At 32.7% G+C, this 15,989-nt stretch overlaps 2 protein-coding genes across 2 annotated transcripts; both read right to left on the reverse strand.

Moving 5' to 3' along the window:
- Positions 1 to 4,924: 4,924 nt before the first annotated feature.
- Positions 4,925 to 6,206, reverse strand: LOC123230096 (putative clathrin assembly protein At1g33340). The gene has a single exon (XM_044656216.1). The coding sequence runs from the start codon at positions 6,195 to 6,197 to the stop codon at positions 4,986 to 4,988; it is 1,212 nt and encodes a 403-aa protein (XP_044512151.1). The 5' UTR covers positions 6,198 to 6,206; the 3' UTR covers positions 4,925 to 4,985.
- A 2,902-nt stretch (positions 6,207 to 9,108) lies between these two features.
- On the reverse strand, positions 9,109 to 15,784 carry LOC123230127 (peptide chain release factor 2). The gene is made up of 5 exons (XM_044656256.1): positions 15,386 to 15,784; positions 15,151 to 15,281; positions 14,312 to 14,382; positions 14,105 to 14,186; positions 9,109 to 9,274 (listed from the first exon to the last, which is right to left on the reverse strand). The coding sequence occupies exons 1-5, from the start codon at positions 15,741 to 15,743 to the stop codon at positions 9,254 to 9,256; spliced, it is 663 nt and encodes a 220-aa protein (XP_044512191.1). The 5' UTR covers positions 15,744 to 15,784; the 3' UTR covers positions 9,109 to 9,253.
- Between the last annotated feature and the right edge of the window lie 205 nt (positions 15,785 to 15,989).

Raw genomic sequence — 15,989 nt, forward strand, 5'->3', positions numbered from 1 at the left:
ATTTAGAGTTGCCTCATATGATCTATTTACCACATACACCAAGTAACTTGTACAACCCTTACTTAGTATTTTCCTTGCTTTAATGTTTTTTATTATCATACTCAACATACAATCCTCACCAAATGTGAACTCCTTACCATCCTTTAGATGGAACCATACTTTCTTTTTTATGTAGTCAATTTTGACTCTATACCAACTTAAGAAGTCTATACCCATAATCATATCGAAGTTTGGCATGTTAAATATAATCAAATTAACGACCATCTCTAGCCCCTCAAAGTCACCATCCCTCCTAACAACATCTGATTACTAAGTATTTTGTCCTTATCAAGCATCTCAATGAATATATAATTTATAAGTGTATACGCTAATCTCAACCTTTCAATAATCCCTTGTGTAATAAAACTATGAACAACAGTAGATATAATTAGCACATACAATAAATAAAAAAGACAAAGTAATTGACCTATCATTACAGATGGGCTTGCCTTAGCCTAGGTCTAAGTGGCTACAAAAACCCTAGCCTATCCTCCCTCAACGTCCATTCAACGAAGGTTGAGACTGGTACTGTTGTCATGCACTTACAGGCAAAGTGACTTGGTTACTTGCATTTGTAGCATAAGTTTTGCCTTGTATAATCTTTAGTGTGTTTACACCTACAACTATGGTTGGATTCGAACAGAGCCTGTTCAAGCTCGAGCTCGAGCTCGAGCCAAATTTACTAATTAAAATTTTTTAATATAAAACGATGTCGTTTCGATCAATATGTATTAAAACGATATCGTTTTAATAACAAAATAGTTAAAAACTCGAGCTGAAAATGAGTCGAGTAGAATTCGAGCCAAGTTCGAGCTTAAGCTCAAACTCAAGCTCTACCATATACAAACAGAGTTGAGCTTGAGCTCAACTTGGCTCAGCTCAAATCTAACCCTGCCTACACCTATGGAAAGGAGGAGGATTGTCAGCCTTAGTTGATCTTCTCGCCATTACTGCTCATCTCGTATAGGTCTTTTGATTCCTCTTGGATCCCTTAGACTAGAAACTCATCTTGCCTTTATAATCTTGACTGTCTCCCTTACGGTTGCGACTTGATATGACCTAATCATGCCTTGAGTTAAGGGTTGCTAAGCTAGACTACTCTATCATACCTCTCTCTTGAACCATTCTTAATCACATAGCCTTGAATCTCAAGGTCTACTCAATACCTCTAAATAAGATCAGGGAGGGTTATCTCTCATTAGCACATCATTGAAGATGTCAGATCTCAGTCCATTGATGAAAATCTCTATTTTGCCCTTATCAGTATTGGCCACTCCTAAGGCATAGTGGGCAATTGAATTGAAACAGGTGGAGAATTCTTTGATAAACATATGCTCTTATCTCTAAAATCAATCCATGTGTCACATTAGTCCACCAGGTATCACACAACATTTGCCACCAAATCTTAGCATTAGCTTTCAACAAATGACTAGCGTATCAAACCCTCTCACAAAAAGTCATCTCAAACACACGCATGGCATCCTCTACTAACTCAAGCCACTATTTATTACTATGAGCCTTTTGGATCCCCTTATCCTAAAATCACATGCATACTTAAACATATATACCATAACTCAAATGCAGGTTGGATATTACTTACAAGTCTACAAACAAGAATGGTTAGTATGGCATGAAGGGTTATTCAATTACTTATGCAAATACAGACACTAGACACTTTTGGTTGCTTAAAACCATGTTATGATGCAAAAAAGTGTAACACCTTATCGTCCATATAGTCAGGCATGCTCATATTAATTTCCATCATATACAGTCTTTGTTAGAGCCTTGTTCTTTATTTATCTCTTATTCATCCCTTATAAAGGTAAAATACTCATTACCATTATTATACCTAAGTGTTGCTAACATTCCAAACCTTCTTTTCAATTTTTCCCAATTATATATGGGGTTATATTAATCATACCTTCATGGCCACACAATTTGGCTAACACGGACATGCAATCCAGGGTGGCATACATGGTTATGTGCCCTGTATCACATGGGCATGTATCCATTCTCAAATTAGCACACCCGTGGCTTTACCCTACATAAGAACTAATTTCACCTAATTATACACAAACATGTATGTAGACATACACAGACATGTAACGTCAATTTTCCAAATTTGTCTTTCACTTGAACTTTGCAATTTCTGACTAACATAACACATAACCCAAACACTACTGCACTTCTATCATTAACCAGAGATCAACCCTAACATAATCCTTCATACTATCAATTTGGAAAATGCATCAAAATGATCGTAATCTCCTCATCCAACACATACAACAGAGCTCAAGGCATACCCATGGCACATCATGATTTCATAACTCAATTATTTCAATAAGTTCATGATTTATTGCCCTTATCATAACAAGCTAGATTCAATTAGGCTCCAATAAATCATTTCATACCACCCAAACATTTTTAGTTCACATATCAAACCAACATAACTCAACACCCTCTAATATATATATATATATATATAACATGCAAGAGCAATTATATATACTAATCACTTAGAAATTCCAACACATACAACTCAACACCCTCTAATATGCATATATTTAAACAAACACACATATATATGTATCTATAATAAAAAAGATTCACAAAAAATAGATAATCTATAACAATCCCAACAATCCATAACTTCAAACAATGTCGAGCATCACCATACTTACCTCTCTTCCAAAGTTCTTACCAAATCTTTGTGTGGCAAAGTGGATTCCAATGACTCCCGTGAGTCTCCTGGCTCCAAAGTTTGTTTAAACTCAATTATTTTAACTAAAATGCATGACATATAGTCATGTATCTTATCATACATTAGCATGTATACCGTTACCTAAAAATGGCAATTTTCAAAATCACCACAAAATTGATCCTTATCAAAAATTCAAATATGTTGACCATATACAAGCATGTACAACAATATACAAAGGTTGTGTATGTCTCTCAAACTTGGTCCATTTTCACACATCGCATGAAGAAAGACTATTTTGCCCTTATCATCTCATACAAAAGCATGTGGCCTACCCACATGGTCGTGCAACCCCAAAATAAACACATTCACAAGGCAAAAGACATAAATACCCTTAGGCATACCCATGGGTGTTATTGATTTTATCTACACAGAACATATAATCAAAAAATAGGTTCAATTGAGTATGTCTTCATTGTGGTCTAAGGACTATGGCAAATTGCTAGATTTTTACCATAGTCATTGAGTTGTTGGACATGTTTTTTTGGTTCATCCAAAAAAAATCACGGCTGTGTCATGGTAAACATGAATAATTATACCAAGAAGTCAAGTATTTTAGAGAGATAGAGAATTGATTATCCGAGAATGGCTAACACCTTCTAAGGGTAATAACGGTAACATTATATAAAGTGTTATGTAGATGTGAAAATTACTTTTTAAAGGTTAAGGTGTCCATGAGATAAAACTTGGGTGCCTAATGTATATATTGGATATACATGCATGGCTATTGTGTAAATTAAGATATTTATAAGGTGCCATGCAAAGTTATGAATTTGCAAATTAGTCCACCATTATATAACGCTAATGTTAATGCATTTTGATGTACAAAAATCCATTTTAGTTAAAAACTTTCTCTCGCCTCACTTTCTCTCTCTAATTTGGCCAAGGCCATTTTTATGTTTGGTTGGCGCAAATTTTGGAGGTTTCACATTTGGGTTGTTCCACTCCATCATCTCCATCAAAGAAAGTAGCTTTGAAAAGGTAAAATTCTAACTGGTTTTCATATTGATTTTGTACCATTATTTTTCAAATTTCACCATACATTTTCCTTGCATGTTTATAAATATGCATGGCCTTTTCCATCATCATTTCATCTATCAACTTTCAATAGGCCATGTCTAATGTGAATCGTAACACTATGGGTTGCATTGCATACATGTAATCCATGTAACTGAAGAAGGCCTTGCAGTGGCTAGCTATACTACAACATTTTTTGCATGAAGGTTGGTTGCATCAGCTCAACTCCAATTTTTGGTATTGGAAAAGATTATTAATGATAGACGTTATGAGATATTGTATATGATAACACCATTTGCCACATATAGCTCCTTCCTATCTGACAACTTTAAGTTAGCGATACTGAATGAACAATTTATTCAAAATCTTCTACAAATCGTAAAAGCAGTAAGAAACTATTTTTACCTTCTTGATATTGTAAATATTTTTTTTAGTTAAATTGAAATAAAAAATAAACTATTGGAATTGATCTTACTAAGATTATTAATCCTTAATTATCCTAATTTGAATATAATTTTTCTTTAGTAATTCTATAAATATTATTTTGACCATCGGACCAAACTACATTGAAATCTTATGTCTTTTTCTTTTTGTTCGTTAAATTATACTTTTACATACAAATTACACAATAATAGACATATTAGAATCTTATTATTCTGCAATCGCTATTACCATAGCCTATTTTACACAAGAAGTGATACTATATATACAAATAAATTGTATAATCTTTTATGTACAATCTGATGTGTTAGCATTTGATTGAATGACTTTAAAGTGAGAGAAAAAGTAAAATTTATATCACTCAATCATAGTCTGCTACTTCAGGTTGTACACAAAAGATTATACAATTTGTTCATTTGCAAAATTTTACTTTCACAAAAGACTTTAAATTGTGTATATCAATGAGTAACGAGAAATCGCATCAACAAAATATATGGATACGAACATTCTTTTGGCTTTATTGATGTTAGTCCTACCTAGAAAAGGACCATTATTTCTTAGTGATGGCAAGTTTAATATTGATGATTTTAGGTTTGATATTTTGTTGTCAACAAAACACAACATGAGATTATAGACAAAAAATTATAAGTTTATACATGAAATGAAAAGTTGTGATTCAAGCACATGCCTTAGCAAACTATGGATGCTTTCATTAAAATTAATTTCTCAATTAAGTTGCAAAGGGGTTTAAATAAGTACAAGTTTTGGTTATCTCTCCAGTCCCGGAATTTGATTGATGATGAACAGGAAGGTCACTGAGTGCGCCACTGAGAAGTCCAGGTTTGTTGAAATCTTCTTCATCTTCAAACACCACCCATACTTTGCTTATTTTAGTCTCTAAGGTGCATGAAAAAAGAGTTGACGGCAAACTATCATCACCTTTTTCTTTATTCTTGTCTGTCAATCTTGTTAAACAATTCAAAATTGAAGGTGTTGTGTCAATCTTGGTTGATATAGGGCGCCAATAAGAGCTGTTTGTACACCCTAAACATTGTTCCAAGGCAAGAACATGGTCCATAGTGATGATTTGGACTGATGGGTATTCTAAATTTTTATTCTCAATATATTTCTTGCATTTCTCGTAGAGATGATGAAGCTCTTGGCTCTGTGTGGAAGCCCTCTTGAGTATTTCACAAGCTAAACCTCTTGCCGGTCTTGCTAAATCAAAGAACATATTAACAAGAGCCGCAACACCTTCACTGAACGCCATATAAACCTGGAAGCTTTCTTTCAAGGTGTTGATCATAGCCGTTTGAATTAAATTATCACAAGGAAAAAAATCAAATGATGAGCTTTTCAACACCTTGTCTATGAAAACCTGACACCTTGGAAGTTTACGAAAAAGGGTATCCGTGGATTTCTCTTCAAAGGTAGACATAACAGGTTCAAGTTTCCCAGCTTGGTTGATGACCCATCCCATTCTTTCTTCAAGATAGGCAGCATACTCGTGGAGAAAACAAACTGAAGGATCTGAATTTCGAATAAAGCAGGCAGTAGTGAGTTGAAGATGGCCTGAAAGATGTGCATTACGAAGCTGTTGTTCAAAGTAGCGATTGCCTCCTCGAAGAAGACGATGAATTAGCAGAAGAGTCTTGAGAGCGACAAGGCGGTCTCTAGTCTTGAGAAGGCGACGAGAGATCCTTTCAGCAAGAAAAGAAATAGAAGCAGGAGAATTAGTAACGAGGTAAAGGATCTCGTGCATGTATTTGTCATGGATAGGGGCATAATCATGGCCAGTGGCACGAACAACAGCGATTTCAATATCAGAAAAGCCTTTGCCATGGCCATCGTAGTTGTGGAGCATAATAGCTTTGCCAATTGTTGCATGATCTTTAACAGAGCCAAGAGCAAGGCGGAGTTTCCCTTGAATGTTGACCCCCATGATAGAAAATGTGTAGGTGAAGTTGAGAGAGTGAGATATATATATATATATATATAACAGGAACGACAGAGGCATGGAGGATTGAGGAATCAAATCAAATCTACATTACTTAATTATTTATTTTTAAAAACATGTCAGAATGTTCTTTTAGACTTTATATCTTGAATACTTAATTAATTTGCTATATAATATAGACCTTATCATCAAAACATCCTTGTAGGGTGCAAACTAGTTATATAGTTCACATGGAATTTAGCAATGTAATCCATCAATTTGTCACTCCTAAATTATTTGTTCATAACTTTTTGTTCTTAAAAGAGTATATATGGTTAGAGATAGATTCGAATTGACTTAAATTTGATTGTCAACTCAATTCAATAAAATTTGACATGTGTAGCCATGGTTTTAAGATATTATCAAGGAAAATTATAATAAATGTCCAAAACTAGAGGGTCTCAAGCGAAATTATCCAAAACTCTAAGGTTTAAGCAAAAATGCCCTCAATTTGAGAAATGACCAAATTGCCCTTATATATAAACCCCACATTTCCTAGGGATTTACTGTTCAAAATCAGAGAAAATTCGAATCTCCCACAAGTCTCCCACGGGAGTAACGGGTTTTCATCTTTTTCGTCAACTTTTCATGTTTTTCGACAATCAAAAATGACAAATAAAGATAGTATATCATCTCACTTCTTATTTGAATCAATTTATTGTTAGGATTATTGAGATTTGAGGGAGATTTTGAGGTTTGAATATTTAGGGTTTCGATTTTGAACAATATATAAAATGTTTTGATTCTTGGTTGTTTTGTTTGAATTTCTTGAGGGGTTTTGTGTTATTGGATGTGTATATTTGATTTGTGTTGAAATTAAAGGCTGAAATGACGATTTTTGGTTGGAAAATGGATTAGATCTGTCAGCGTTGCAGTAACCTCCCACGGGCGCCCGTGGGGTGGGAGAAAAATTTAACGTTTTTAAAATTTTAGGGGGAAGGGGAAGAGAGGGAGATCCACTGGGGTCCGTGGGAAAGTTTACACTGAACCGTTGGGCAGTCCGTGAAAACCGTGGGTTGGGTGGAAATTAACTTTTTAAAACTATAGAGCCTATGTGAGACAAACTTTGAACGACCATAACTTTTGATCCATAAAGAGTTACAGGGCCTGTAATATATCAATGCGAAGCTCATTTTGAGCTCTATAACAACAACTAGCTTTGCTGGTTGTGCCAAATTTGGAGGCCAAAATAAAACTGTTTCAATGTGTATTATACAGTTTTTTTTGTTTTATCAAATTTAGGATTTTTGATTTTTATGATTTTGAGCTTGTCTGTGACCGGGCTAGACTTTTTTTATATGTAGTTTTCAAATTTTACATTTGTAATTACGATGTGCTTTTTTAGATACGTTTTACGATGTAATTATAAAATTTTAGATCGATTTTCTCGTTCATAAGCTATTTGAACGTGTAATTTTTGAAATTCATATATATTTTTTTAGATTTTTGAGTGATTTTTTTATTATTGAAATTCTAGAGTATTTCAATATATCTATTTATTTTTAACATGTTATTTTCAATGTAATTTTCACGAATTAATTTTTTTCGATTCGAATTCAGAAATACGAATTTTTTCCTTCCGAACGAACCCGTAGTAATTGATATTAAGTAAAAATGAGAACGAGAATGATTGTTTAAGTAATATAAAAAGTATATGTAATGAGAATAAGAGTGAGAGGGTTTATATAGATATGATGAAGGGTTTATATGCAAAATTATCACATTAGAAAAACACAAATTATTTACAACTCAATCTACTCGCTGTAAACAAGTTCAACTCAATTCTAAAAATCTCTCTCAAACATTGGGGAAATGTGGTCATTGGCCACACCACTAAAATCGAAGGATTCTTTTCTTTAAAAAACTAGAATCAATCAAATAATGGGCAAGAACAATTCTACTTTAATGGTCAACTGGTTGTTATTAATAACAAAGAGTGCTTTACAAGGCTCCAAAAATAACATTTTGGTTTTAGATATAAATGAATAAACTACATCAACAAAGAGTCAACAAGGCAAAAGGGGTTTTTGGTGGAGGAAAGAACCTCATTCTTCAAGAATATGATTCCTCCCGCATCAAACTCTCTTCCTATTAGTGAAATCAAAATACATTAATACTTTTTAATGTTGAATTTTGGCTTTTGTTCTTTGGTGGTTGAGCCACTAGTTTAATTAGACTTGTGCTGAGTCAAACCCGAATATGAATTGACTTAAGCTTAAATCTATATTAGCCAACTCATTCAAACTAGCTAGAGATGTCATTGAAATATAATTGACGAAATAAATGATATTGCCAATAAAATAAACAATATCACCACAAGAAAAATCAAATCAAATTCAAATCAAATTATCAAACTAAAAGTTTAATTCGAATTATTGCCGTATCCTATAGGCAAAACAGCGATAACTTAAGATGTTTCTGACTCGACACAAGTCAAGTCATGAGCACCAGGAATTTATTGAGGCCTCATCTTTGCTTTGACTTTTTTATTCAAAAACATACATCAACTATCACACATCGCAAAAGCAGTAAAATATTCTTTGGTAGATGGTTTCTCAGAGATATTCTGCTAAAGCAAGATAATGCCTTAGATCAAACCCCAGCCCCAACTTGCAATCTTTGTGAATGGCTTTTAAAATTAGTACAGGAGACAAAATAAAAATTCAAAAATTTCATCTCTTATCTCCCTGTTTGCATAAAATTAAGCAGGGAAATTTACAGGTAATAGTTTCAGCATTAACAAAATCATCAACTTGCTCTATTTCAACTTTTGAATCCGCATAAAAAGGCTACCAGTTGATGCTAATACAAGCCTAGGCCTGCATTTGGGACTTAAGACCAACAGTAAACTTTAAAATGGATGCATAAAGGTGTCATTCATTCTCTGGAAAATCAAGCAATTGAATTTCAAGGAGTGAACAGGTAGCTTCAACCTGGAGATAGTGATTATATGTACATTAACACAATACAGAGATGGAAAAAAATGAAGAGGACGAGAAATCCTACTTAAGAGGCTTCATGCCCTGCACAATCGCAAAATTATTTGTCAGTGTTCCACATTTGCAGTAAACAAAGTAAAGATTTTTTTTTTTTAAAAATAATGCTGGTCAAGTCAATGAAGATAGCATGAAGTGAAAATGAAAAAAATAGAACAATTGTTTTTACCAAATAAATGAAGATAAATTCTTAATTTTTAACTTCAAACATTTTTCTCTTTACTATCCGTTCATAATAAAGATAGATATCTCAACACACTTTTCTTACTTACTTTTATCAATTGCATTGACAAAGTTAAGGGAAGAAAAAAGGAATTCTAGTGGGGCAAGCTGGCATTGAAGATTATAGGAACCATTAATCTGTAAAGTTACTTTCAAATATGTTATTAGTCAGCAAAGTAGATGCCAAATTGCAATGGTAAGGAAATCTCAGCTGCCCTCAACGCAACAAGTCAAGTCATAATATAATATCTCAAGTATCGGTGATATCTATAACAAACAAAATAATGTTAGGACAATATTAATTAGGAAAATAATATTAATTAGTAAGTTAAAATTAATGAATATAATATTGTATATGAATTTGGAAGATACTATTAGATTTTAATTAAGATAATATTTAATTTAGATAATATTTGATTGATTTGAATAATATTTTATGTGATGATATTTGGTATTTGTTAATAAGCATCCGGATGAGATTAGACTATTATAAAGGAGGGATTAAATGGAAAAAAAAAAAAAATTATTGTTATTTGCTATTTTTGGACAGCCTTAAGGTTGATGGACAGGAAAAAACGACTCTATTTACTTTAAGAAGAGTAGACATCTCTTGTTGTCAACACTTTTATCTTTTAAATATTAATAATAAATATGTTATTTCTAAAAACTGATATTAAAGCATCACGATTATAAGGATGTAGAGGCTTGATATCATATAAGATGAAGATCTGATGACTAACAAAACTGGAAGCTCGAGCAATGGTAGAAATAGAATTTGCCTCCATTGTGAAAATAAGGTAGAACCGAATTATGACGGTAAATGCAAGTCATGGAATACCTATTAGAGGATGAAGACGGATCAACTGACGACATATCTTGATTGTGTATAACAAGCGATGAGAAAAGAAACTAATTCGATTGAGATAATAGACTTCAATGAAAAATTGGCTAATTACAATGAAATTATTAAGTTGATGATGGATAGCGAACGAAAATATCAATTGGTTGAAAACGACAACCAAGAGTTAGAATCAACAAATACAGAGGTTCAATTGACAGATTTTAGCGAGTTCCGGTAGTTTGAATCAGTTTGTTCACCTAGTGATCTAATTCAATTGGTGACAAAGAATAAATTAGCGATGAATGAAGAAAAAAACATGAAATTAAAAAAAAAAGAAAAAAAATGAGACATTGATAGGGATGCATTGGGCAAGGATCAACAAAAATGACGTTGAAAAATATATGGAAGTACAAGATTAACCTTTTTATCATTAGTGGCAATTAGAATATTAGCACAATAGGTAGGGTTTTTCCAAATTGAGCAGGAAGAAATGTAAAGATGAAAAAGAAAATTTGAGCTGATTAGATGAAAATTGAAAAAACAAAAATTTTTTATTTTACCCACCTTGAGGATAAAATGATTTAAAAAATGACAAGTAATGTTAAGACAATATTAATTAGACAAATAATATTAATTAAAAAATAATATTAATAAGTTACTATTAATGAATATAATATTACACAAATTAGGAAACTAATATTGGATTTTAATTAATAATATAATATTAAATTTAGATAATATTTAGTTTAGGTAATATTTGATTGATTTGAATAATATCTGACATTTGATTGATAAGGATTGGGATGAGATTAAGGTATTATAAAGTAGGGGGTTAGATGGAAAAAAATAAGAGAAGATTATTGCAATTTGGTATTTTGGGCAACTTTTGAATGATTGGAAGGAAAGACACCTTTATTTGTCTTAGAATGAGTTAAACACCTCTAGTTGCCAACACTTTGATATTTTAAATATTAATAATATATGTGTTAAGTTCCTAACTGATATTAAATCGCATAATATCCTTTATTAGTCAACTAAATGAGCATGGGAGGGAGCACTGAAAAAGGTATGGTGGAATACTTTGTTAATTTTTATTTTCATTCCTTGTCAAGTTTTGAAGGCTACAGAAGGCCTAAATGCTACCAACTAATTATGAATAGATAAATGTGTTTAAAATTTTTTTCCAAAATAAATTATGCCTCTAATAAAAATCAAACAACATATATTTTCCTTCTTACATTAAGATTTTCCTGGATTATGCAGTGAAACACAAAGCAGAGGAATTATTTATTTCGTAGTGTCAACCACTACGTTGACATCAGTTTGTTACACCCTAAAATATTAAGGCTAAATGATATGGTTAAGTGCGCTACAAACCAAGTCAATACTGGTGAGACTGCTTGTTAAAGGTTGTGCAGAACTACGTGCACTTACTGGTTATGGTTAGCTAGAGCATGTTAAGGTGTTAGATTGAGGTCTCATATGCCACAGACAATGCTGACTAGCTTAAGAAAGTGGTTGACGTAAAAGTTACAAGCAAAACCCGCAGCTTGGTTACTAGATTGGGTAGCCAAGAGTGCTCTACCTAGTTTGCGTGGATTGCATGGGAATGGATAAATATTGTTGAGATAGCATTGGCAAGTTGTTGGAGAACATGGCACTGCAGGAATCAACACGGTTGCTATAGAGAATAAAACAAAAGAGAGAGGACGAGAAGAGGCACCAGAGAATTCAGAGAAAGTTCAGGAAATTGGAGGAGAGCTCTGGGCCACTCGATCCGCCTAAAATTTGCTGAAACCTTATGAAAATTTTGTATTCTGGAAAAACAGTCTTGACAGCAAATTTTGTGTAAAGAAAAACTTATGTAAGAAGTGAAGAGAGGAACTACAAAGTGCAGGAGATTGAGAAATAGCAAGGGAACACATTTCCAGTGGGAGACTCTTGCCCAGGTACCTAACACATGGTTAATATGGGTTATTATGGTTGAGTTGGCATCTACAAGGAACCTGATGGGTATGCAAGAAGGTTCAACCATGTCTTCTGATAAGGTTCAGAGGATGCCACACCTGAGGAAGACAGCAGTAACCAATTCTGCAGCAATCCACTTCAGTTTTCCGGGAACCCAGAAACTGTTGTTTGTATTGAAAATGTTATTTGTAAATATTAACCCAAGCAGTATAACATTGCGCTGTAATTTCATATTGGCTTATATAATTGCATAGATTGGATTACAACTGGATTCATGTCACAGTTTACAGTTTACATTTCTATGATATTCTAATCTTCAAATTTAAATCTCAATTATTATCTTATCATTTAATATCTTAATCAATATTATCTTTAGTATTATCATAATCAATATTTATTATTATTACTATTATTTATTAAGTCTTGATAACATGATTGAGAGTAATCAATAAAAGGTTGGGTTTTCTTTATTCCTTATTTACTTGATGAATTTCGAAGACATGCACTGCAATTATTGACACATTCATGTACTTTTGTTGTTTGCGCCCTTTCGTGTTTGAGTATTGTTAACCCAAGTTCAAGAACACTTGACTACATCATAGGCATTATTTTCATACCACTGGCAGACTGAATTTTTGACATCTATGACACTAAGCCTGGTATGCGCTTAGCCAACTCATTCCGCCTGAATATTTAGGGGTTTGACAAACGCATGTTAAGAACATTTCAAAATTAGTATCATCTTAAAATATATACTTCCACTACAATGACACCTTAAGGAATTAAATATTCCAAAACTTTCCTTTTCATTTAAAGAAATGGGTACAGATGTCTTACTAAGAATATGAACAAAATTTTAGGAGAATCCTATGGAAGTGAAATGCTTGAGAGAGGAACAATAAAAAACTAGAAAAGATTAAAAATTAAGGCATAAAATCTAGTAAATGACATTTCTATAAACAATATAAGCAGATTGGTGGTGAGAAATGTAGGAAAGGAAAAGGTTTGCTTTGGTTTTTGTTCAACTTCTTAATTTAACTTAATGTAAGTTATTTAGAGCTTGGTGGTGGTGATATTCAAATATTCTGATGAGAAAATTACCCTCATTTCTCCTACTTCACTCTAATGCTCTAAAATTCATCTTCCTTCAATAACTCTATACTGAGCATGACAATAACATGCCCAATGTTTTGTCCCTGCCAATGAAGCCCTTCCAACATAACATGAATTTATCTCTCTAAAAGTTATGTAAATGTTAGAGAAGATGATGTAACATTTCCCCATTTCTTTTGAACAATGCTTAATAATAAATTTTTCCTTTGCACTATCATCCTAACACTTAAAAGACTTGAGGCAAGAACCCTTATCCTGGTAAGAAACTTAAAACTAGTCCCATACTTACTTCTTTTGGCTCGTAAAAGCCATATCTACTTCATCACCCATATATAACGTCACAAGAAGATCAAGCATAGTTAACTTATTGCATGTGAGACCTAAGGGTTAGTTTAAGTAGTGAAGTGAAAAGATCCCTTTATGAAAGACCAGGGTTCGAATAACATGAACTTCCTCCCTCATGTGAAAGAATTTTGGACCGACTAGCTTAGGCTCGAATAGTTATGGACCACAACAAAACAAAACTCTAACTTACCCAGCATAATGATTATAGGTCCAATCATTATACCTCGGAAGGTTTACTGAAGTCAGGCAGGATTCCCCCCGATCACCAAAAAATCAAAACTTACTACACATGAAAACAATTTTTCTTTGATGGACACTAGAATGGAAAATCACTATAAAAGCTTTCATAATACTCCTAAATATCATACCTTAGAAATCCTTAACTCATTCACTGCCATTCGTAGAGAATCATCAGATAGTATCAATCGTGACAATGCACCAGTGCTTAACCTTCCATATTTAACAAATATTATTATTTTAACTTAAACAGTAAACAAGTGCAATGCTAAATATAAAATGGCATAAAAAAAAAAAATTAACACCATTTTCACCATTTGCGATACTAGATTGCTTACCCCACTAACTTAGCTGTCTCTGATATAGATCCCTCAACTGCATAAACTAGATCAAGTAGAGCTTGCATTCCCTATAAATAAAAAATAATATCACACAAAGATACTACACTTACAAAGACTACATACAAACAGATGTGATATTATGTGATTAAAGCAACGAAAATAAATAAATTAATGCAATAAATTAAAGTTCATGGTGTCATATTCATGTATCAGATACACATTACTGATGTTGAAATCATAATTATTCAAACAAATAGTAGAGTGTTTAAGCTATTCATTGTAACACAAATATTTTACATAAACTTGTGACTGTTGATTTGGACTAGAAATTACTTCCCATCCAAGTCCGCTGGATTAAATATCTGTTTAGCACAGCTGATTATTATTGAATTATGATTATATATTATATGATTATCAAAATAATAGATTATATGATAATCAATTCTTACATGTTTGAAACAAATTATAATTATTCAATTATGAATAATCATAATCCAATTGTGATTTTTGACAATTAATCTAAGAGGTTAATTATTTGTGTTAAAATGTTCAATATGGTTAATACTTTGGCTTTTGGGTTAAAATGTAAAAATTTTATTAAATCAAATAATTCAGAAAAAGCTAAGACTACTAGTTTTATCTAAAAATGTGATTATAATCAACAATAAGATTATTCTCATAAGTTGTTCAAGATATGTCTAATTTAGATTAAATAAGCTATATTTGTGTTTAAAAAAAAAAAAAAAATACTCAAATATAATATATTGAAATAAAATAAAAGAAATAGACTAATCCAATATAAAATATTGAAATAAAAAAAAACGAATAGTGTGTACCAAAAGGAATTTAGGATTATTAGGTCCAATTTGATGGCCGCACTCTGATCCCCTAATTGTGGACTTAAGTGGAAGAATTTGGAGTAGTTCTTGCGGTGGTGAATATGTATCAAGATCTACATTTTTCCTGACTAGTTCAATTCAGTCAAATCAGAAAAGACACTTGTCAATTACAAGAATAAAATTGAAAAAATTAATTAATTAAATAAAATAAAAATAGAAAACAATTACCAACCTTTAAGAGCTAAAAGGGTGCGAAGACGATTTAAAGCTGAAGCACGATTCATGTGTTGCGATCGATCTTCAACGGCCTGAGCTGTGACACCGGTGGGTAAGTGTTTGAGACGAACAGCAGATTCTCGCTTGTTCCTGTGCTGGCCACCAGGACCCGATGCTTTGAATGTGTTCATTTCGCATTCTCTCATCAATTCTTCATCACTTAATTCTAAATAATTCTTTTTGGCGGAAAAACTGCTACTAGAGAAGAATAATGAACTACCAACATCGTTTCGATTATGACAAGACGGAAAAGAGAAGCTTCTTCTGATTCCGAGTCTAGGAAAATGGATTAGAAATTGAGCGGCTAAAGCCATTAACTTCTCAAGAGGGTGGTCGCTGAAAAGCAGAGGTGCTTACCAAAGACAAGAATATACAAGTAGTCATTTTAAGCCCAACCCATATCTGACCGACCGCAGTTCAGTCCAATTCAGTCCAGTCCAGCCCAGCCCATTCTACTTTGATATAATATGGTTCACTCACTGCATGGAGATCTTGATAAAGTAATTTTGTTATCATAATTTCTAGTGAGAGTGTTTGCAGTCAAAGTCTCATGTATGACA

Source organism: Mangifera indica, chromosome 11 (assembly GCF_011075055.1).
Source record: "Mangifera indica cultivar Alphonso chromosome 11, CATAS_Mindica_2.1, whole genome shotgun sequence".
NCBI lineage: Eukaryota > Viridiplantae > Streptophyta > Magnoliopsida > Sapindales > Anacardiaceae > Mangifera > Mangifera indica.

Coding starts and splice junctions, on each gene's coding strand:
- LOC123230096 (XM_044656216.1), bottom strand. CDS start 6,197: ATGGGGGTCAACATTCAAGGGAAACTCCGCCTTGCTCTTGGCTCTGTT.
- LOC123230127 (XM_044656256.1), bottom strand. CDS start 15,743: ATGGCTTTAGCCGCTCAATTTCTAATCCATTTTCCTAGACTCGGAATC. Junction 15,282..15,385: donor CACCCTTTTAGCTCTTAAAG/GTTGGTAATTGT, acceptor GAATTGAACTAG/TCAGGAAAAATGTAGATCTT. Junction 9,275..14,104: donor ATGAGTTAAGGATTTCTAAG/GTATGATATTTA, acceptor GCGATTGTGCAG/GGCATGAAGCCTCTTAAGTA.